Here is a 24167-nt window from a genome sequence, read left to right as displayed (position 1 = left end):
ATTTTGGACGAAAACGGCTTTCCGGGTAAGCTTACTAGACTTATCATGGCTACGATGGATGCTGTGCTCCAGTGCTGTGTGAGAATCTCGGGTGGATTGTTGGACCCATTCGAATCTCGCAGGGGACTTCGACAAGGAGATGGTCTTTTTGTCCGTGGGAGGCAAACGTTGCTTTCTCTAGAGCCTCTTTCTACCGTATATTTGGTTTTCGACGCATTGATTTGTAATCCTGTCATCCTTGCCTCCGGTTTAAGTCTGGCGTTGATTGCATTCGTCGTTCCAAGGTTTCTAGTAATGATGTCGAGGTCGTCTGCGAAGACTAGAAGTTGGCTACTCTTGCTGAAGATTGTTCGTGTAGTTACGATGTGTGCTCGCCGTATCACATCTTTAATAGCGGTATTGAAAAACATACAGGACAGCCCATCCCCTTGCCGCAACGCTCTGCGCGATTCGGAAGGACTCGTGAGTGTCCCCGAAATGTGCACGTAGCACATCACTCACTCCGAAGTAGCTTTAATCATCCGCGTAAGTTTGTCCGGAAAACCGTACTGGTGCATTATCTGCCTTAGCTGTTCTAGTTCAACTGTATCATATGCTACTCTGAAATCCACGAAAATATGATGCGTGGGCACGTTATACTCTCGACATTTCAGGAGGATTTGTCGGAGAGTAGAAATTTGATCCGTAGTTGCACGGGCCCCCATAAAGCTCGTCTAATACTGCCCTACGAATTCTCTTGCTATTGGGGATAGACGACGCAACAAAATCTGGGAGAGCACCTTGTAGGCAGGGTTGCTCAACGTGCTGTCGCGGAGTTACAGCAATCTAGCCGGTCGCCTTTGTAGATGGGGCAGGCTACACCTTCCATCCACTCTTCCGGTAGTTTCTTCTCCTTGCAAATCCTAGAAATTATCCAATGAAGTGCCGTTGTTAGCGGTTCTTGGCCATTTTTATAGAGCTTTGCCTGGAGTCGGTCCTTTCCGGCGGCTCTATTATTCTTCAGGTGCCGAATTTCTCGCCGGATTTCTTCGAGATCGAGAGGCAGCACGCTGCTGTCGTTTGTAGGCACTCCGAGGTCAACTTCCGTTGCGTCTTCTGCTGCAATATCGACATTTGGGGTGCTCAATGAAATACTGCTTCCACTTGTCGACCACCTCACACTCGTTTGTGATTAGTTCCTCTCCCTCGTCCCTATGTCCACATGTCAGGTTTAGGTGTCCTTTGGTTCACCTTCTCGTAAAACTTGTGCGTGTCATTAGCCCGGAATAGTTGTTTATGCTCCTCACGATCTCTGTCCTCCTTCTGGCGCTTTTTCCTCTTCAGGATCGTGGTCAACTCCTTCCTCGCTCGTTGATACTTGGCCAAATTCTCTCTCGTGGATATGCTCAGATAGTTTTCCCAAGCTCTTTTTTTTTCCTCTACATCGCTTCTTGGCATTCCCCGTCAAACCAATCATTTCGTGCACTCAAGGTTTCTACACCTAGCACCGCGGTTGCGGCCTCGTTGACGGCCGAGCGTATCCTACTCCATCCGTTCTCGAGCGTCGAAGCATCTAGCTCCACAGAGGAAGGCAGAGCTTCATCCAGTAAGCGCGCGTAGTTTTCGGCAATTGGGGGGTTGTTAGCTGCCGAATGTTTAACTGAGGAGGGCGACTTTGTCGCGAGGTATAAACTGTCGTTACTTTTGAGCGCACACGTAGTGCTACTAGGTAATGGTTCGAGTCGATATCCCTCTCAGTAGGGAGCGTATGTTGGTGATGTTCGTGAAAAACCGTCCCTCGATGAGAATATGGTCGCGTTGGTTCGAAGTTCGTTGGTCAGGTGATCTCCAGGTGGCTTTATGGATATCTTTGTGGGGATAGAAAGTGCTTGTGATCACCAAACTTCGCATCGCTGGCCGTTAACGTTCGTGTCGGTGTGCAGGCTATGGGGCACGATCACCGGTCTATACATTGCTTCCCTGCCGAGCTGGGCGTTCATATTCCCGATGACGATCTTGATGTCCTGTCATGAACAGCTGCCGTACGTTGCCTCCAGCTGCGCATAGAACGCTTCCTTCTCGTCGTCGGGTCTGCGCTTTTCGCTACGCTACGGTTAACGCTACCGAGTCTCGTGATAGGGCTACCATTTTACAGTATCGAGACAACCCTGTGCCTCCTTCCCTCTTGGTATGTGACCTTAGTTTCCACCGGGGTTGGTTACCTGATCTCCGCTAAGGTTGCTCGTATTCCGGCTGGTACCACGTGGAGGTATGGATGGGAGTTGCTGAATAAGAGGCGAAGTACCAATATTATCCAACCATTTACCAACCGTAACGTTTCGTAACATACGGGAATTGTAAATCATTTAATTCAAAAAAATCACCTTCCTTTTCTGTTACTATTGATATACGCTTCCGGAAACTGCCGCATGCACATTTTACCATGTTTCGATCCATAGACATCATCACCTCAATGATCTTAGAGCTATGAGTGAACTAAGCGTGATGTGAGTCATTCCATTGGTATACCACTCGACGACGCCCCATACAAAATAATCCAAGGGATTGATATCGGGACTGCTTGGGGGCCGAATTTCCTTCTCCCATAGCTCCGGAGCGAAATCGGATCTACTTTGACCTTCGCAGAACGCAACGATAAAGAAGCATACGCCGCCTTACATTGAATAGTGGTTCTTTATGAACTTGAAGCCGTGTCACTGCTCACGGAGGACAAACGCGCCCATGCCGTGTTCGAGCGGATGGTGCTGCGGATGATATTTGGCGGAGTACAAACTGAAAGCGGAAAGTGCTGGCCAGGTGATTCACGAGCTACAGGCACTGTTTGTAGAGATTCCTATCGTGCATTTGGCGAATGCATTGGCCTAATTTGAATGGAGACAAATGCTTTCAATGGGTAAAATTTCTGGAGGGGGCCTGGCCCCCGTTACCTTTAATCCTTGTTCAAAGAAATACTGGGGCATTTCACCCCCCAGGTGGAGATTTCGCCTGGAACCATCGCATGGGTCGGAAACTTTGTTGACATGACGATAGGAACCTGACTATGATCTGGTGCATGCCACCTGTCATTCTTTCGATTCATCATTTGATCCTGATTAAAGTTTTTTCCATCAGAGAAAAAGATTACAGAATCATTATGATGAGTATGCTTCAAACGACTCAGAAGTTTTTTAGCTTTCTTCAATCGTCCTGATTTGGTCGCAGCGTTCATAAATTGCCAAGGTTTTTGTCCATTAGTCGTCGGATTGAGAAGTCCGATCACCCGATTTGCCCAGTCATGGACCTCATTGACCTCGCTGGCTTCTTTTTAATCATTCTTTCCACTTTTTTGATCCTGTTCCGTTCAGCGGTAATCTTATCACTTTTCCAAACCTTGTTTACATACTACATAGATCTCTGTCACGATAGCTGTCAGCTGAAGCCGCCTCCGATAGTTGTGGTAATGGAGGTAGACAACAAATTTTGAAACAAAATTTATACGAGACAACGCATGTATTAAATGCTGCGCAGTATGACGAATGCAGCGTGTTGTTTCGGTTGTTTCCCCTCTTTCGTTTATCGTAAAAAATAAGACTATCAAAAGTCCGAATTTTTCCTTACTCATGTTGCCGAAAACAGAAAAAACGAAAATGTTTCATTATCTACATCCCACATGCAACAAATTTTCTGAAGCATAAAACCGTATGATTGCGCAATTCTTACAGCTGCTGTCAAATTTGACGTAAAATCGAACCAGCAAGCCTGGCTCAAACGACTTCAAGACAAATGTATGAGAATGACGTTCGTGCGAGGGATGTGATAGTACACTGTTCTTTCCGACATTTTTACCGACCGAACTCTTTCCTTCACTTTTGCTCCGGCGCGCAATAATACAACGACGGCTGACCGATTATTTTCTTGTTTCGACATCCTTAAGTTTACTCAACACTGTTTGTTTACATCTGCCACTCAACAGTATAAGATATTCAGTGCTGCCAGATACATATGAATATTGTTTTGCAAGTATGAGAAATTGCTATTTGAAATTTACTGCAAAAATTCGTCACACACCCTGTAGTAGCAGTAGCCTTGAACGTATTTAATTCTTATTTAAATTATTTAGTTTAGTTTTGGTTAATCCGATTTACTTTCTGCTTAAGTAAGTTAAATATTTCATTCGTTTTATCGACGTAAGTTCCCTTAACCACAAAAGTAAATAAAATAATCGCAATGGAAATAGAAGCTCAGCTAATTTGAGATAAACATCTCTGGTATAACCAAATTATAGATTCTTCCTTTTGGTTTTATTTAATTATCAAAATTAAATCCCCAGTTGAACTCCATTGAAGCCGTATTTTTCCCGAGCAGGAGCGAAGAGCAAAATAATATCAAAATATGTTATGGAAATCTAATAACACATATCAAAATTTGATCTTGTTTTGGCTGACAGTTGGTAAAATAACAAAAAATTATATCAAAACTTGCTCCTTTAAGGCCAAAAGAATAACTACTTGTGTTATTTGAATAACAAAGCAATAACATGACTGTATTCAGAGTTTGGAATAACATATTTTAGTATTATTAAGGTACTGAATAACAAATGCAGTAGCATATGAAATAATAAAAAAATATTTTATAAAATATTTATAATCTAAAATCTTTTTAATCAATAAAAAAAATTCATGGAATATATCGAATGTCACTTTTAGGTCAAAATAAGATATGATAACAAAAACTTTTTAAAATTTTTAAACTCATATTATAACCTCTGTTTTAAATATCTACTCAATAACAAAATGTGCTATCAATGTATCTCCATATCTATTCAATAACAAAATATAGCATTATAATACACTTTGACATTGTTTTTATATTATTTTGCTCTCCGCTCCTCCGTTCCGCAGCAAAAATCAAAACAATTTGATAGAAACTAATTCATATATCTTGTGTCGGTTTGCATTCGTTGGAAAATAATTGAACATGCATACTATTCTTTACCCATTTAAATAACATTCTTTACAGTGGGTACGTCATAAATTACCCAGTTTCAGTGTCAAAAATTTGCTTCACATCAGCAGAATTTTATCCAAATTGATGTCATTCGAAAAAAAACCATGTTGAAAGATCAGAAATATCCGCCTTCGATCCTGCAACCTTTTTGACCCAGTTCTTTTCTCTTATATTCATCTTTTCTCCTGGTCTCCTGGAGGAAAAGGGGTATGCATAACTTTAAATTCAACTTGTCGCTTCCTACCATCCATCCACCCTCCATTCCTAATCCATCCCGGTCGCTATGTTTTTATTTCCTGGCAGCAATCGAGACCTCACTGCTGTTGGTCCATTTTACTATATGTATGAGAAACCACCGAACCGCAGGGTCATCAGCAACTAAGCTTCCCGCTTCGGATAGCCTTTCTGTTCGGGGAAGGTTTTGAATCAGATTGATTCGACGACAAATTTGGTCACCCAACGAACGTTGCTGGCTTAGATGCCGTATCGAAAGAACATATTTTTATGCTAATTTTTTTTTCCAGGAAAGGGAACGGCAAAATCTATTTTCTTCTATCGGGGCTTCTGCCTAGTTACACGATGTATCAGGCTCGGTATTAGGGAGATTCATGTGAGAATGTTGTTTCCATTTATCGCTTCACCAAATTATGAAGTGATAATTGCTTTGATTAAACATAACAAAATGGTTTGATACTTCAGATGTTTCATTTTCAGTGAAGCAATATTTATTCGTTTGATATAAAATGTTTGGTTGCCATGAAACAGCCTATTGCAAGATAGTGTCAAATCAGGAAAGTTTACGATAGGAACGATGGATTCGTGCTGGCGCAGGCGACACCATCTGCCGTTCAGTAGCTACCGTGTCTGGCTGGTGCCTAATGATGGGGCAGAGATTTGTGAAATGGTGTGACAAAAAGCGCTTGCGGTCATGTGGAGAATGCGGGGATCCTCTCCATGGGAAAAGGATTAGGCGCTGTGGGCAAGTAGAGTTTAAAATGTAAATTTGGCCAATGTTACCTAGAAGCAGAATGGCTAGCTGGTAGCTGCCGCTGAAGAAAACTGGGTGTCTATTAACCGTGATGGTTCGAATTGCGAATACAAGTCTGGTACTATACATGTTTAGGACTATTCAGAATACCATCGTTTACGAATTATACATTTTAACACACTTTTTTGAATATTTTGGCAACACATCAAAGCCGACGTTTATTTTTCGATTGTTGATTTGGTTAGCTTTTGCAAAAATATTGAGAAAATAATTCTGGGCCAGAATTTCTGGCACAACATGACGTCATTACATCCACAAGATCGTGCTTGGAACGGGCTATATCGAATTAAAAAACTGCGTATGATGATAGTAATTGATATATTTTGCATAAATATGTTTCCAATTTATGAAAATACTTTAAATTTTCATCTCCAAGTATGGGTTCCAGACGGGTTCATCAACGGTTCGAGGCCAGAAGAACCAGCAAGCCAGTAGTTGCATGCTGACTGCGGCTACACATGAGAATAGAGTAAGGCATAGAGAGACTAGAGCTGCGGAGAAAAGATTCCACAGTCTAAAGAAACCTAGCCTGGCAAACGGTGAACGTATGCAAATCTATCACCTTTGTTCACGAACTCCTATACCTAGGTCGTCGTACGCAAACCGGGAAGGGGGTACAGTGGCTCCCGCTCGCTCTATGATGGCAGCCCCGTTAGCGAGATGAGATCCTTCGTCTAACAACCTACTGACCCGAAAACAAAAAAGTTACTGAAAATGAAAGAAGAAATCGATTTGGATATATTGACAATGACCTTTAGCATGAAAACACCGACACGAATCGAAACGTGGAATACACTGAGCCTTGCCCAGTGCGCTGAAGGCTCCCGCCCACATTAAGATGGCAGCCCTATCAGCGGGATAAGGACCTTAGGTTAACAGCCTACTGTACCAGAACACAAAAAAGTTACCGAAAATGAAAGAAGAAATCTCTCTGGATTATTGGCAACGACCTTTAGCATGAAAACACGGACACGAATCGGAACATGGAATATACTGACCCTTGCCCAGCAGGGCAAGCTGGCTCAACTCGCAAGGGAAGCTAGCCGCCTGAAGCTTGAAGTCCTGGGGCTGAGCGAGGTCCGCTGGCCGGGTACTGGCGAACACAGGACATCATCCGGGTAAGTCTTGCTCTACTCTGGCATACGAGGTGAAAATGCTACTCGAGAAAGAGGAGTTGGATTCCTACTGAGCCCAGGGGCACATGCGGCCCTGATGAAGTGGGAACCGATAAGTGAGCGAATAATCGTTGTCAGATTCAGAACACGGGTTCGGAACCTTACGGCAATACAGTGCTATGCGCCAACAGATGCTGCCGACCTGCAGGAGAAAGAGAGCTTTTGCAGCCAGCTGAACAGCGTGGTTGAGAAAATCCCGAAGGGGGACATCCAAATTCACATGGGCGACTTCAACGCGAAGATTGGCTCAAACAACGCGGACCTTGAACGCGTCATGGGACGCCATGGCCTAGGAGAGATGAGCGAAAACGGGGAGCTGTTTACAGAATTCTGTGGTAATAACGACATGGTCATTGGTGGATCGCTCTTCCCCCATAGACCAGTACATAAAGTCACGTGGGTTTCCCGCGACGACCGAACAGAAAACCAAATCGACCACATCTGCATCAGCCGGAAATGGAGAAGGAGCCTTCTTGATGTACGCAACAAACGCAGCGCTGATATTGCATCCGACCATCATCTTGTTATCACTGAGATACGTCTGCGCGTCGCACGTGTCCAACGACGGTAGGAAAAAGTTGGATGCCGCTACGACGTCCGCCGATTGGAGAATTCTGAGGTGAAAAGGGCCTTTGTCGAACAACTTGAATCTCGAGCCTCGGAGTTGCCACCTGGTGGAACCGTCGAAGAGCAATGGACCGGCATCAAGAACGCCTTCATCACGACCAGTGATGAAACCCTCGGCAAAGCGCGCAGCGGGCGGAGAGAGTGAATTTCGGATGAAACTTGGAGGAAGATGGACGAGCGGAGAGAGGCGAAAGCCGGCATTGAGTGAGTGAGGACCAGATCAGCTAAGACAGCTGCCCGTCAACGATACGCCGAACTGGAGAGGGCTGTTAAACATGCTTGTAGGCGGGACAAGAGAGCCTGGACTAACTCCCTAGCCGAACAAGGAGAAACCGCCGCCGCCAATGGTGATATCCGTTTGTTGTACGATATTTCTCGCCGCCTTAGTGGTGCCAGGATGAATACAAAGATGCCGCTAAAGGATAGAGCTGGTCAGCTATTGATTGACCGTACAGAACAGCTTAAGCGATGGACTGAACATTTTGAACAACTCTTCCGAGTTTCAAATGTCAGAGACCAACAAGACCAGCAGCGTATGACGCATACAGTTCGTCGAATTAATCGCGTCAACTCGGAGGCGCCATTGCTGGATGAAATTGTAGCAGCCATCAAGAGTATGAAATCCAATAGAGCGCCAGGGATAGATCGTTTTTCAGCCGAAATGCTCAAAGCTGACCCATCTTTGTCAGCCCAGATGATGCATCAGCTTTTCAGCAATATTTGGGAAACCGCAACTTTTCCGGTGGACTGGATGCAGGGCATCCAGGTAATCCTCAACCGGATCCAGGAGAAGATCGACGCTACTCTCCGGCGGCAGCAAGCAGGATTCCGTGCTGGCCGATCATGTGTAGACCATACCACAACGCCCCGCATTATATTCGAGCAGATCAACGAATTCCAGGACTCTCTTCTGCTGGTGTTCGTTGACTTCGAAAAGGCGTTCGACCAACTCAATCACGAAAACATCTGGGGCGCACTTAGGCGTAGAGGAGTACCAGATAAGCTAGTCCATCTCATCGAGGCTCAGTACGAGGCGTTCTCGTGCAAGGTTTTGCACGACGGCGTCTTGTCCGACCCCATAAGGGTTACTGCTGGCGTGAGACAGGGCTGCATTTTATCACCGCTTCTGTTTTTCATCGTTATGGATGAGATATTAGTTGGAGCAATTGACAGTAGACCAAATCGAGGATTGCCTTGGAATCTTCTAACGATGGAGCAGCTAAATGACCTCGACCTAGCCGACGACATTGTCTTGCTCGCACAACGCCGAAACGATATGCAGAGCAAGTTAGATGACCTCTCCGAGAGCTCCCAGGCAGCAGGTCTCACAGTCAATGTAGCGAAAACTAAGTCTATGGTAGTGAACACTGACAATTTCACCAACTTCACAGTAGCGGGACAACAAGTTGAGCAGGTAGATGCCTTTCAATATCTTGGTAGCCAAACAACGCCCGATGGTGGTACCAAGACTGATATAGCCATACGGATCAGGAAGGCCAGGGGTGCCTTTGCAGGTCTGCGAAACATTTGGCGCTAAAACCAGATCACTCTACGTACGAAAACCCGAATCTTTAATTCAAACGTTAAATTCGTACTGCTGTATGCCTGCGAAACGCGGTGCGTCTCAGCGGAGACAACGCAAAAACTGCAGGTGTTCATTAACCGGTGCCTGCGATACATCATTCGTGCCTGGTGGCCTGATAATTGGATATCCAATGAGGAACTCCATCGTCGGTGTCATCAACGGCCGATAGCCACAGAAATTCGTGAACGTAGGTGGAAGTGGATCGGACACACCTTAAGGAAAGGAGCAAACGAGGTTTGCAGAGAAGCACTCGACTGGAATCCACAAGGACAGCGTAGAAGAGGCAGACCCAGAGGCTCATGGCGACGGAGCTTAGCCAACGACATCCGGGCTGTAGACGAGAACCTGTCCTGGCGACAGGTAAAAGCCATGGCGGGTAACCGTCAGCAGTGGAGATTGTGAATGCCCGATGACATCGTCGGTTTCATTCTAGATGCTATTATATATCACACCGTAGGAATCACTCGACGCGGAGAAGAGCTGCGCGAACAAAGTACGTCTTACCTGTCCAAGAGTTTGCTGCAAAAGGGGGAGATTGACGAGCAATGTTGCCAATGATAATTGCGCACTGTACCAGCTTCACATGAATGCGTTGCCAACACTTGCATTGTTAAGGGGGAAGGAATGCTCAAATATAGAGTCGTGTATGCACCGCACATGTATGTAACTCACAGAGATCTCTGATTTCATCCCTTTGTTCTGCCGGACCGGCGGACATGGACACATAAGTTGCCCAGTAGGCCTGTAACTTGGAATCCCGGGGCTGAGCGAGGTCCGCTGGCTGGGTACTGATGACTACAAGACATCATCTGAGCAATTTTTGCTTTACTCTGGCATATAAGGTGAAAATGCTAATCGAGAAGGAGGAGCTGAATTCCTACTGAGCTCAGGGGCACATGCGGCCCTGATGAAGTGGGAATCGATAAACGAAAGATTTAGAACATGGGGTTGAAACCTTACAGCAATACAGTGCTGTGCACCAACAGATGTTGCCGACCTGCAGGAGTAAGAGAGTTTCTGCAACCCTGATATGGCATTCGACCATCACCTTGTTATAGCTAAGATACGTCTGCGCGTCGTACGTGTCCAACGACTGCAGGAGAAAGTTGGATGCCGTTACGCCGCCGCCAATGGTGATATTCGTTTGTTGTATGACATTTCCCGCCCCTTGGTGGTGCCAGGGTGAATACAGAGATGCCGCTAAAGGACAGAGTTACAGAACAGAACAGATTAAGCGATGGACTGAACATTTTGCCAACATTGAACCAACAAAATCAGCAGCGCATGATGCCAATAGTTCGTCGCATTAATCACGTCAACTCTAAAGCGCCATCACTGGATGAAATCCCATAGTGCGCCTGGGATAGACTGTATGTCATCCGAGATGCTCAAAGCTGAATTATCTTTGTCAGCCTAGATGATGCATCAGCTTTTCAGCAATATATGGGTTACTCGCAAAGTACTCTGTAAGGTAATTCTCAACCGGATTCAGGAGAAGATCGACGCTATTCTCCGCCGGCAGCAAGCTGGATTCCGTGCCGATCATGTGTAGACCACTGTTGGCGATAGAACTCGAAGTTTTGATTTTGTGAAGACTTTATTCGAAGGAGATGAAGAAGAAGAAGAATTACAAAATCCCTAAGAAGGGCAAAGATTAGTTTGAGGTTAACTTCTAACGTGGTTTTTACCTACTGTAGTAGATTCTTCGCTACCGCTCAACAATGCTCAATAAACCTTTTCCTGGTCAGTGCAAAACCTTAATAGATAGTAATAATAGCACTATTTTAATATAATTTGCATGTGACAGCACGTTTTATCAAACTTTTACCTCGTAGGTTTTAATTAACAAATTTAGCACGTAAGCACTTAGGCAGGTTTTCTAAATTTTCAGCTTTACAGAGATTCCTAGTCTTTTAAGTAGTTATTATACATCATTTTAATAGATTTAAGTTAACTGTAGGTGCCTTACCAATTATTTAGGTAAATAAGAGAAAAGAGATAATTATTAATATAGTATTCCTTTAGATTTAAGTAGGAGTAACAAATTTTTGCACTAGTTTCACTCGTGTTCAGGTTTGTTCTGCCTCCGTTTGTATTATTGAGACGTCATTCAGACATCCGATCCCTCCGCTGGTCGATAGGTGTGGTTCACGTATGCGTTCGGTGGTAGTCGACTCAACCAGGGCTGGGTTCAGCTCGCTGGTCGACGTTGCGCATTTAACACTCCCCCTTTCAATGCACCGAAGTTCTGTCTGAGTTGCATTCTCACTTACGCCAACGTCGAGCACTGCGAGCTTGACGGCCGGTCGCTCGTATATTCCGTTAGAGGTTTGTACTGTGGCCCACCTGACTTGCCCGTCTGGTCCTACCTTGGTGGCGATCACTCGACCCTTGGGTCAGCAGTTGCGAGGAAATCTGACGTCGACGATGACCACGATGTCGTTGATCTTGATTGGTTTCACTTCTTGGTACCATTTCGTTCTACGGGTCAGCGAAGGAAGAGAATCGTGTAACCACTGCTTCCAAAACCGGTTCGCGATGCTCTGTGAAAGGTACCAGTTCTGTTTCTGTCGGGCAGGGTTGTCGTCGAAATTGGTCCATGGGAGCACACCACTCGATGAACCGATGAGGAAGTGGTTTGGTGTCAGCACGGGAGATTGATCATTATCGAGAGGGATATCGGTCAAAGGCCTCGAGTTCACGATGTATTCCACTTCTATGAGTGTACTCCGCAGCGTTTCATCGGAAGGCAATCGGTTCGGTAGCAGTTTCTCCAGGTTCTGTTTCACGGTACGAATCAGCCTCTCCCAAGATCCGCCCATGTGAGGAGACATGGGAGGGATGAAGCTCCAGGTCGTCTGCGACGAGGTGAATTCTGCCACGATCTTATCGTGGTTTAATTCTTCGAGCGCGGTTTGTAGTTCCCAGTTGGCGCCCAAGAAGTTTGTACCACGGTCGCTGTATATAGCGGCCGGCACCCCCCTCCTGCCCATCACATTACGTAACGCCATAATACACGAGTCAGTTGTGAGCGAGTGCGCAACTTCCAGATGGATCGCGCGTACAGTCAGGCAAGTGGCTAAGACCCCCCAGCGTTTTTCCACTCGACGGCCAACGGAAACTGTCATTGGGCCGAAGTAATTCACCCCCATGTGGTCGAAAGGTTTGCTGTAGGCTGCGAGGCGTGACGGCGGCAAATCACTCATCAGCGGCGCTTGTGGACGAGCTCGGTCGTTTTTGCAGGTCTGACAACTATTCCGGATCGACTTGTAGACGGTTTTCATTCTGGGAACGTAGTAGCGTTGTTTCAGCTCATTTAGAACGGTCTCGTGGTTCTGGTGCAGGAACCGCTGATGGACGTCCAGCACGATGAGCCTGGTGATGCTGTGCTCCCGAGGAAGAATAACGGGATTAGCGACGCTACTGTCGATGAACTGGCAAGCGCTGGTTCTCCCACGGATCCTAAGGAGCCCCTTTTCATCCATGAACGGACAGAGGCGGAACAGAGGGCTGTTCTTAGGAAGTTGCATCCCATGTGATTCTCGACGGGCAGATAAGATTGCAAGTTCGTCCCCGTACACGCTCCTTTGTGCTATCTGGTACAGGTAGCACTCGGCCTTGACCAGCTCGTCGTGCGTGAGTGGTCCGCAGGCTTTGGAAGTCTTTCGTATTGTACGCTGCATGTTGCTGATAGCTCGGAATACGTACGATGTAGTCTTCAGGAGGATAGACCACTTGCTGAAGCGGCTTGTGTCGATGATCGGCTCGAAAGCCTTGAAGTGAAGATGAAGATGCGGTCGAAGCTCTGTATCGGTGACTCTGATGGCCGGCGTTGCCGGCCATTCGTTTTCTGTTTCCCGAAGAAAGTCAGGACCACAGAACCATCGGCTAGAGTTGCTTAGGTCGGGAGTACTCTTCCATTTGGTTCCGTCGTCCGCCACGTTCAACTTGGTAGGAACCCACCGCCATTCCCGTAGATCCGTCGATTCGAGGATCTCGCTGATCCGTGCACCCACATACTGGCTGTAGCGCCGATGGTCCGAATGTAGCCAGCATAGGACGTCCCTGGAATCTGTCCAGAAATAGCGCTTTCGAACCTTGATAGACAGGGATCCTAGGATAGAGTCCGCCAGTCTGACTCCTAGAACGGCCGCCTGTAGTTCAGAGCGCGGTATAGAAAGAAATTTCAACGGCGCAACTCTGGTTTTTGCCCCGGCTAGCGCAACTTCCACTGTACTGCCTTGCTGGAACCGTAAATAGACGACGGCCGCGAACCCATTCTCGCTCGCGTTCACGAGGGTATGCATGTGCACTGTGCCTTCTACAGATGTGGTAATCCGGTAGCAACGGGGAATCTTGATATCTGAGACACGCGGGAGGACCCGCAACCATGTGAGCCACTTTTCGAAGTGGAAGTCGTGAATCTGCTCATCCCAATCGACGGACGCTCTCCAGATCTCCTGCAGTAGGCTTCGGAGAAACATCAGGAAGTGGCTGATCAGCCCCAGCGGGTCGAATACCATCATCAAAGTCCTCAGCACTTCGCGCTTTGTAGGCCGTTTACACCCAGAGAGCAGGTCAGCTTCATGGCGGGAAGACAGCTTGTATGTAAAGCAGTCCGCTGCAGTGTTCCACCACATTCCGAGCACTTTTTCGGTGGTATCTGCTTCTCCGATGCTCAGGTTTTTCTCCTCGGTTTCTTCTCCATCTAGCGCAGCATTTACCGCCGGTGAGTTGGACACCCAATTTCGTATTTCAAACCCACCAGATTTGTGGATTCTCTTCACATCCGTCGCCAGCTGGATTGCATTCTCCACTGTCTCAGCACTGATCAGCATGTCGTCCACGTAATGCTGATGAACAACGGCATGGACGGCTTCTGGATACTCCTGCTCAAATTGCAGCGCGTGGGTGTTTTTAACATACTGAGCGGTGCTTGGAGAGCAGCTCGCGCCGAACGACATTACTTGCATGACGTACGTGCTGGGAGCTGTGTCTGCTTCATTCTCCTTCCACAAGAAGCGTTGGCAGTGCTGATCCTCCGATCTCATCCTCACTTGATGGAACATTTCCCGGATGTCCCCGGAGACAGCCACACGAAACTCCCGAAACCTTACTAGGACCGATAGGAGAGAGGTCAACTGATCGGGTTCTTTAAGAAGCACGGAATTCAAAGACACTCCGTACGAAGTCGCTGCCGCATCCCAAACAAGCCTTGTTTTGCCGGGTTTGTTGGGATTGACTACAGGAAACATCGGAAGGTACCAAACTCGATCACGTCTCATCTCTAGTTCCTGTGCTGAGAGTTTCCTGATATAGTCTTTGGCCAAATAATCGTTCACTTTCGCGTTTAGCGCCAGTGCTAGATTCGCATCCTTCTGCATTCGCCGATCGAGGCATTCCCACCGTCGTAGCGCCATCGATCTGCTGTCCGGAAGCCGGACGTTGTCATATCGCCAGAGAAGGCCGGACTCGTAGCGTCCATTCGTACGTCGTGTTAGCGTTTGCAGCAGCTCAGTCGCTCTTTGGTCGTCGTTGGATAGCAGTAGTTTGTTCGGCTTACTTATGCCAAGGCTTTCCAGTGAAAAGTACTGTTTCATGGCATCATGCAGCTCCTTGTCAGATTTGGATTCGCACTGACAGATTTGAATGCTGTGGTGATTGATGCGACTTCCACTATTCGTTGTCCTGGAGCAGCGCCCGTAGATCATCCAGCCTAGGCGCGTCTTGACTGCTATTGGTTCGTTCGATTTGCCCTCGCGGCACTTCATCACGTTGCCCAAGCTTGCGTGGTCCAGACCGATGAGAAGTCGCGGGCTGACCTCTTGATATGATTCCAGCGGCAAACCTTGCAGATGACGATACTTTTCCTGCAGCTCAGGTATCCGTAACGTTTGCGGTCGAAGTTCTAAGCGTCCGACAGTGTGCACTTCGGAAAGCTGGAACTTCTTAATGGGGTTCGTGACGCTGGAGGTGTAGAAGTTTACCCTTTGGGACTGGCTTTCCATTCGGTTAGCTCCTCCGGTCCATCGGAGACATAGGGACTTCGAAGGTCCTTCTACCCCTAGTTCTCTGGCCAGACTGTCCTCCATCAATGTGAGTTCTGATCCATCGTCAACAAAGGCGTAGGTTCGCATCACCTTCGAAGGCCCGTGAAGTACAACGGGCACGATCCTGAACAGGATTTCAGACTGCCATTGGTGTACGTTACAGCTACTATTGGTGGCTTGATCCCCGCGGTGCTGTGGAGGCGTTGAGGCCGGGGCAGCAGATGAGGTCGATGAATACTTTTTTGCGTCGTGGAGAAGTGAATGGTGAAGGAAGGAACAGCCGTCAACCCCGCACGCCTTGTTCTGCTTACACGGGCCGTTGTGCCTCCGTAGACACTTTCGACACACCTTAAACTCCCGTACAACTGCCCACCTCGAGTCATAGCTGAGATCCTTGAACCGCTTACACTGCGCTAAGGTCGAACAATTTCCTTTGCAGCCCACGCATTCCCTAGCGGGCTCCTTAGAAGTTGGCTTACTGCCCTCTGCTGAGACTGACGGCTTTCTCGGTGACTGGTAGTCCCCTTCGGAGTGAAGATTCAAGTAGCCGTCTCTCTTCGAAACCCTAGGACGGTGATCACTGCCCGTAGTAATTGAAACGGCGCTGGCATCCTCAGCGATAAAGCGTAGCCACGAACTGAAGTCCAGAAGGTTTGGATTAGGATTGCTTCGGGAGCTTTTAGCCCAGTCCAGCTTCAACGTCGGCGGCAACCTTTCCACCAACTCGTACCTCAGGGAAGCGTTGTACATAAAATCTGCTATCTCACAAGCTTCGACTGTCGCAACTAGATTTTCCACGTTGAGGGCAAACTGGATCACAGTATCCAGCCTTTCGATGCTAGGAGACGGCAGTGAACGGATCTTCTTAACGATTGCTTGTATAATCGTCTCTGGCCGCCCGTATAACATCTTGAGAGTGGCCATCACTCCATGCACATTCGATGGATGGAGCAAACGGCACTTAACTGCGTCCAACGCCTTGCCTTTGAGGCATTTCCGCAACCTGAGCATGTTTTCCTCGTTCGAGAATCCACAGAGCTGTGTGGACGAATTGAAAATCGAGAAAAAGAGTGGCCAGTCTTCTGGTGTTCCGCCAAAGTCCGGTAAATCTTTTGAAACGGCCTGTCTGGCGGCCAGTTGACTCCGGTTCAACAGGTACACAGTGTTTTCACCTTCGATCCCAACCGCCGGTGGTGTATTCCTACGCTGTGTTTGAGGGACTGGAGTAGATCCTTGTCCAGGGATGAATTCTCCCTCAGCGAAGGTTCTGATAATGCTCCGGCTCACAGGTGGCGCAGGCACCTCAGGGCGGTGCGTTGGTGCGGGTTCATCACGTGTATTTATCGGTGGAATTTGTCGGTCGATGGCTCTGTTCTGGTCTACAGGGGGTAGAAACCTATCGCACCACTGTTTCCACAACTCGGAAATTGTAAGCGCCGAAATACCTTCAGCATCCGAAAGGCCATCTTGCGGTCGCGGAAGGGTACACCTGTTACTTTGAACGTTCCTGGATGATATGTCCGTTTTAACAACGGGCGGACCTCGTCGGTCGATAATCAACTGATTGTCGATTTGTTGAGCCTTCTCAACGTCGTTGACGGCTCCTACCTGTGGCGCTTGGGGTGGAAACCTGACTACCTGGAGTTCCTGTGATTTGTTCGGTACCCGTTCGTCTTCCGGATCTGCATCGGGGAGGCCGGAATCATCACCACACTTCTCCGTGTTATCAATCCACTGCTGTACTTTCGACGCATTCTCCAGAATGGAATCCGGATCGCTGGCCTGGGATGAAGTCTCGCCGTCCAATTCTTGCAGCAAGCTATACTTCTGATCCAAATACTGCAACTGGCATTTCCTCTCCTCCTTGAGTTTCTGCAATTGTAGCTCGATTCGTTTTTTATCGCTACGCTTGCTCGACTTTCCAGTCGATTTGACCGAAACTGCATCGATGGGGGGTGGATTGTGCTGCGACAGCTGCTTTGTACTTTCCTGGATAACAGTAGCACTTTTTCCTGTCTGCACTGCACTGGGGGTCTTAATTGTAAACTCACTTGCACATCTGGGGCACGACCAGCTTATCTCCTCCACTGACTGACTCACATCGACACACGAGAAATGGTACCACGAATCGCATTCGTCACACTGTACCATTCTGATATTGTCGGGATCATCGCATAATCCGCAACTACTGACTCGATTTTTGCGAACGCGACGCGGGGGATTTTGCCTGACTCGGTTTTCGCGAACGCGACGTGGGGGATTTCGTCGAACGAAGGCGTTAGTCGTAATGATGGCAGGGACTGATATTCGTTTATTTTTATCCTGTTTCGCACTAATTTGTGCTGTGCGAGTTTTGGGAATAGCTCCTTTTGCGGTACTCACCGTTTCGGTAAGGGTTACCTGTTGGCTAGGGGGGGGGTGCAACTGCGACCGTCGAATAAGACCCACTTGGAGGTTGGACTACCGTTTCTGGTACTGCCGACACCAGCTGAAGCTTCGGATCAGGCTGGACGACACTCTCCAACTGTCTCGTCGTCTCCGGATGATTTACCATCTCCGGATGGTTCACGTTGCCCGCATACATACCACCAACATTGGTTGAACTACCCTTCGCACCGGGGGATCGTTGCTTCTGGGAACCGTCGCTAGTTTTTCGACTCGCCATTCCTCTTTCCCGATACAGGATTTTGTAAATTTGTTGGCGATAGAACTCGAAGTTTTGATTTTGTGAAGACTTTATTCGAAGGAGATGAAGAAGAAGAAGAATTACAAAATCCCTAAGAAGGGCAAAGATTAGTTTGAGGTTAACTTCTAACGTGGTTTTTACCTACTATAGTAGATTCTTCGCTACCGCTCAACAATGCTCAATAAACCTTTTCCTGGTCAGTGCAAAACCTTAATAGATAGTAATAATAGCACTATTTTAATATAATTTGCATGTGACAGCACGTTTTATCAAACTTTTACCTCGTAGGTTATAATTAACAAATTTAGCACGTAAGCACTTAGGCAGGTTTTCTAAATTTTCAGCTTTACAGAGATTCCTAGTTTTTTAAGTAGTTATTATACATCATTTTAATAGATTTAAGTTAACTGTAGGTGCCTTACCAATTATTTAGGTAAATAAGAGAAAAGAGATAATTATTAATATAGTATTCCTTTAGATTTAAGTAGGAGTAACAAATTTTTGCACTAGTTTCACTCGTGTTCAGGTTTGTTCTGCCTCCGTTTGTATTATTGAGACGTCATTCAGACATCCGATCCCTCCGCTGGTCGATAGGTGTGGTTGACGTATGCGTTCGGTGGTAGTCGACTCAACCAGGGCTGGGTTCAGCTCGCTGGTCGACGTTGCGCATTTAACAACCACATTACAACGCTCCGCAATATATTGGAGCAGAAGCAGATCAACGCATTTCAGGACTCTCTTTTGCTAGTTATCGCTGACCTCGGTAAAGTGTTTGACCGGCTTGACCACGAATACTGCTGGAGCACACTAAGGCGTAGAGGAATTCCAGGTAAGCTAGTCCATCCATTGAGGTTCAGTACGAGGTATTCTCGTGGGAGCTGTTACACAACGGCGTCTTGTTCGACCCCATGAGAGTTACTGCTGGCGTAACACAGGGCTGCATTTTATCACCGCTGCTGTTTCTCATCGTTATGGATGAGAAATTAGTTGGCAGTAGACCAAATCGAGGATTGCCTTGCAATCCTCTATTGATTAAGCAGCTAAATTACCTCGACACAGCCGACACAGCTGCCGAGCTGCCGACATTGTCTTACTGGCACAACGCCAAAACGATATGCAGAACAAACCTTAGCGGAGGTCGGGTAACCAACCCAGATGGAAAATAAGATAGTATGCTAACAAAAAAAGGGGAATCATCGTCCTCGTGCCAGTGTGGTATGCTAAACAGTACTGTCACGATGGTCCTCCGGCGAGACAGAGGGTTGGTGAAGGCCCAACAAACCATCCGTAAAACATACTAGAACAGGAAGTAAATAATGTAAATAGAGACCGAAAAAATCGACATACACCAAGGCAGCGAAAAAGGACTAACAATTGGAAGCGTGGAACATGGAACTGCAAGTTCTTCAATTTTCTGGGAAATTCCCGTATCTTTCCTGATTTCTTGAGCGCTGCAGGAAGTACCCTGGAAGGGGTCTACGGTACATTCGTATAGAGATGGATACACCAACTACAAGAACTGCGGCAATACGCATAAGCGGCCAATCGACAGCCGTATGTGCAAGTTGAGGATTGGAGGCCGTTTCTTCAACATTAGCGTTATGAACGTGCATAACCCACACCTAGGAAGTGATGAGCACGATAAGGGCACTTTTTACGCGCAGCTGGAACGTGAATACGACAACTGCCCAAGTCATTTTATTTATTTATTTATTTATTTATTTATTTATTTATTAATTTTCTATCCATCCGACCTGATAGGTCTCGATGGAGAAATGATTGGATGGGGAAAAGCCAAGCTGAATCCATCCTCACGTAGGCATAAAAACCCCATCTATACAAAAATACATTATTCGATTCACTTTACATATCACATAGTAAATTAACATTAATTGTCAAGTGAGTAACTAACTTAAACTAAATACAAAAATCATGGTCACTAATAAAATATTAGAATTTGAAATCTTTTGGTAAAATTTGTGCGATTTTTCTCCGAATTCATACATGCGCTCCACTAAAGAAAGCGTTCGACTACACTCTGCAATAGGTTCTTCGAATCCGAAAGTTTTACGGTGCAGTTGAAGTTGTAGCAGTCCAGCAGAGCGGAGAGAACGCTGAGGAACACGGAAGTTCAACGATGAAAGAATGTTCGTTGAATCAATTTCTCCATTCAATATTTTGGCAATAAACATGGCTTGCTGAATTTTTCTGCGACGTTCTAAAGTGTCAAGCCCAATAAGGCGACAACGATGAGGATACGGAGGCAGGTTCACAGGATCACGCCAGGAAAGATCACTTAACGCAAGACGAACGAACCTCTTCTGCACTCGTTCAATTCGTAAATTCCAGGTTAGTTGATATGGAGTCCAGATAGGACACGCGTTTTCCAATAGAGGTCCCACCAAGGAACAGAACAAAGCCTTTAAGCAGTATGGTTCTATAAAATCTCGTCCACTTTTCGAAATAAAGCCGAGCTGCCGAGTGGCTTAAGACCAAGATCGTTGACTTGTTCAACTCTTTCAAGTGCTTGACCATCAATGTTGTATTCGAAAATAACGGGGTTAGCAATGCGTTGGAAAGTCATAACTTTGCCACTTTGAAATACTAACGATCAGCCAGTTCTTGCAACACTAATTCACGAAACATGGCATGACGTCAAAACCGTCATCGGAGACCTCAACGCTCAAGTTGGTTTGGAGGAGGAATTCAGACGAACGAAAATGTTTATCGACGCATTGAATTCGCCGCCTCCAAAATAATGGCCATACGAAGTACCTCCTTCTGGCACAGCCTTTCATGTCGGTACACCTGGAGATCACCAGAACTTCGTCTGTTGTCCGTTGTCTCGCAAATCGACCGCGTTTTGATTGCTGGAAGGCACTTCTCGGATATCATCCGCAGACAACAACTGCGCAGCGGAAGGTGTCATTGGATTCACTGTGAGGAGTCCACGTAACGACTGGTTCGACGAGGAATGCCGGAGGATATTAGATGAGAAGAATGCATCGCGGGCGTCGATGGAACAGTAGGTGATCCGTCAAAACGTGGAACGATATAAACAGACAGACGAAGGTAGAAAAACCACTTTTTACGGGATGAGAAGCGCCACCTGGAAGAAATGGAGTGCGAGAACAGTTGTAGTACTTTCAGGAAACGCGTTAATTCCAGGTTTCCGTCATGCTCTAAAAAAATTCTAAATTGTCGGTGTTTTACCGGCAAAGCACGGTAAACAAATCAATTTGTTCTCTCTCTGTCGAATGCGTCGGATTTTGTTCCATCTTTTTTTTTCTGCCGGAGCAAATCGTTTCAGTCCATATAATTGCCTGTCCGATAATCTCTTTGTTGGGGTACGAAGCAAATAGCCCTTTGTCTCCAGTGTGCAAAGAGAAAACTAGCTCTGCTTGTAGTTGTGCTCCTTCTGCGTAAGATGAGTGGTTGTCAGAGAAAACAGGATGCATGCATTATTCGGAGGCAGAGCAAACGGTTAAACAGAAAATAAAAACTCTTGGTCATTGTGAGAAGCAATTTGCTCTGTCTCTGTATGCTTAGGATGAGCAAAATCAAGCCTGGTTGATTCTATAAGAAACTAAACTTATCTCGCAAAGGCTTTGTGCCGCGAGCCGAATCATGTCGGGATAAAGACGGAGGGATCTTGTCGGGTGAACGTGAAGTGATCGAAAGGTGGAAGTAGCACTACAATGGGCACCTGAATGGCACGGAAACGGAATATCAAGACAGCAAGGAGAATGACTACATCAGTACGGCGGATGATGGTGATGTGCCGACCCTCACAATAAGTGAAGTGATCGAAGCCATCAAACAGCTCAAGAACTGGCAAAGATGCCATTGCAGCGAGCTTATCAAGATGGGCCCGGATAGGTTGGCTACCTGTCTGCAGCGGCTGATAGTCAGGATCTGGGAGACAAAACAGCTACAGCTATGCCCAATATTCAAGAAGGGCAACAAGTGGGATTGTGAGAACTTGTGAGAACAAGTGGGAAAGTGATCACCATTTTCAACGCCACCTATAAAGTGCTTTCTTAGATCATCTTTAGCCGTCTATCGCCACTAGCAAGTAGATTCGTGGGAAGTTATTGTAACTGACGGGGTCGTAACTACCCAGCCTAAGCCAACAAGGCGATGGTATTTCCTGTCTCCTGTTCGACACCGCGCTAGAAGGTGGTATGAAACGTGCGGGTTTGAACGTATGGAGCATGATCCTCAATAACGCTAGCCAATTTATTTGTTTCGCTGACTACGTGGACATTGTCGGAAGGACGTTCCAGGCGGTTGCTGAGCAGTATACCAAACTGAAACGTGAAGCAGTAAAGGTTGGATTGGTGGTGAATACGTTCAAAACCAAGTATCTGTTATCAGATACAACTGAGCGCGGTCGAGTCCGCATAGGCAATAGTGTGGTAGTCGACGGGAACGATTTCGATGGGACGGTGGACGAATTTGTAAACCTCGGGTCGTTGAAGACGTCGTATAACAACTGCAGCAGAGGAATACGCAGACGTATTATTACCGGAAGTCGTGCTTACTATGGACGCTACACGGTCTGGCAAGTTTCATCCCCATACCAAATGTACCATGTACAACACGCGGAGTTTCTACTAAACAGTGAGGTGCAGGAATGTTACTGCGCCTCACTGTGTTGTTGTTGCTGTCTCACAAAACGGCGGTAGCAACCAGGTGGAAAGAGCATTTGGAGACGCTGTTGAATGAATGACTGTTGGGAAGGACGGCTGAACTTCTAAAGCGGCGAGCGAGCGGATGTACGAATCAATTTACCGGATAATTATCAGGATTTGGGGGAAGAAACAAATGCTGGAGAAATTGTTGAATGGCTTAATTTGTTATATAATTTAAAAAAGACATCGACTCGACTGCAAAAAGTATCGAGACATCACATTGCTCAAATTTGCCTATATATAAGGTGGTCTCCCGTATCTTGTTCTGTAGATTCAGACCGTTAGCGAAGTCCTTCGTCGGCGAGTACCAAGCTGGTTTTCGTGAGGATCGCTCCACAGATGTTTACCTTGCGTCAGCTACTGGACAAGTTTCGAGAGTACAACTTGCAGACTCATCATCTGTTTGTAAACTTTAAGGTGGCGTACGATTCCGTCAAACGAATCGAGCTGTGGCAGATAAAGTTAGAACATGGTTTTCCGATGAAACTAATTACACTGATCGGTGCAACGCTGGATGGGTCAAAATCATGCATCAGAATAGCGGGTGAGTGCCATTTTCATAACGTTGGATGGACTGAAGCAAGGGGATGCAATCTCTAACCTGCTATTCAACATTGCTTTGGAATGTAGAATACGAAGATCAAAAGTGGAAATAAACGGGACTGTCATCACGAAATCTCTCATGCTTCTCTTGATTTTGACGTCGATGTCAACGGAATCAACCGTAGAGCAGTGGAAGATGCCTTTAGGCGTTTGAAATGGAAAGCAGCGAGATTGGGACTTATCATTAACACCAAAATGAAGTACATGGTTGCTGGTAGGAAACGTGAAAATCCAAATGGTGTGGGTGCTGGATGGAGAAGAAGCTGGATGGAGAGCTATATGAAGTAGTGGAGTATACCTTAGTGCACTCGGGACATGTGACATGTGACAACGATGTAAGCCGCCAAGTAAAACGACGAATTGCAGTGTGAATTGGGGTTTCCACGGATTACATAGCCAGCTGAAGTCCCGTAGTTTGCAAATTCTTATTCTTATTCTTATTCTTATTCTTATTAATACCATCACAGCCACAATAAAGGATTCCTGGAAATAATTTTAATTATTTCTAATGATAGAAATATTTCAAATTATTTTCTTGTCTGTATTAACATTTAGAAAACATCCGAGATACATCGCAAATGTTAAATCGGCCAGGTCAACTGTGAAGTATTGCCGCAAAGACGATTCTGTGAAATGTATCTTGTGTGAATAAGTTATTCATACATACATACATTTCTGAATCAGCAGGGAAAGAAGAATGAACTTATGGATGA

At 46.4% G+C, this 24167-nt stretch overlaps 1 protein-coding gene across 1 annotated transcript in view; it reads right to left on the bottom strand.

The window, feature by feature from the left end:
• Nucleotides 1–18136, bottom strand: part of LOC128746030 (uncharacterized) — a 122548-nt gene extending 104412 nt beyond the window's left edge. Inside the window, exons 1-2 of the mRNA XM_053843083.1 lie at nt 17920–18136; nt 11842–17813 (exon numbers count right to left, since the gene is read on the bottom strand). Coding sequence (XP_053699058.1) covers nt 11842–17813; nt 17920–18136 — 6189 coding nt within the window. The remainder of the gene's footprint in view (nt 1–11841; nt 17814–17919) is intronic.
• Nucleotides 18137–24167: the final 6031 nt, after the last annotated feature.

Source organism: Sabethes cyaneus, chromosome 1 (assembly GCF_943734655.1).
Source record: "Sabethes cyaneus chromosome 1, idSabCyanKW18_F2, whole genome shotgun sequence".
Taxonomy (NCBI): Eukaryota; Metazoa; Arthropoda; class Insecta; order Diptera; family Culicidae; genus Sabethes; species Sabethes cyaneus.
This window is presented reverse-complemented; position numbering and strand designations above follow the sequence as displayed.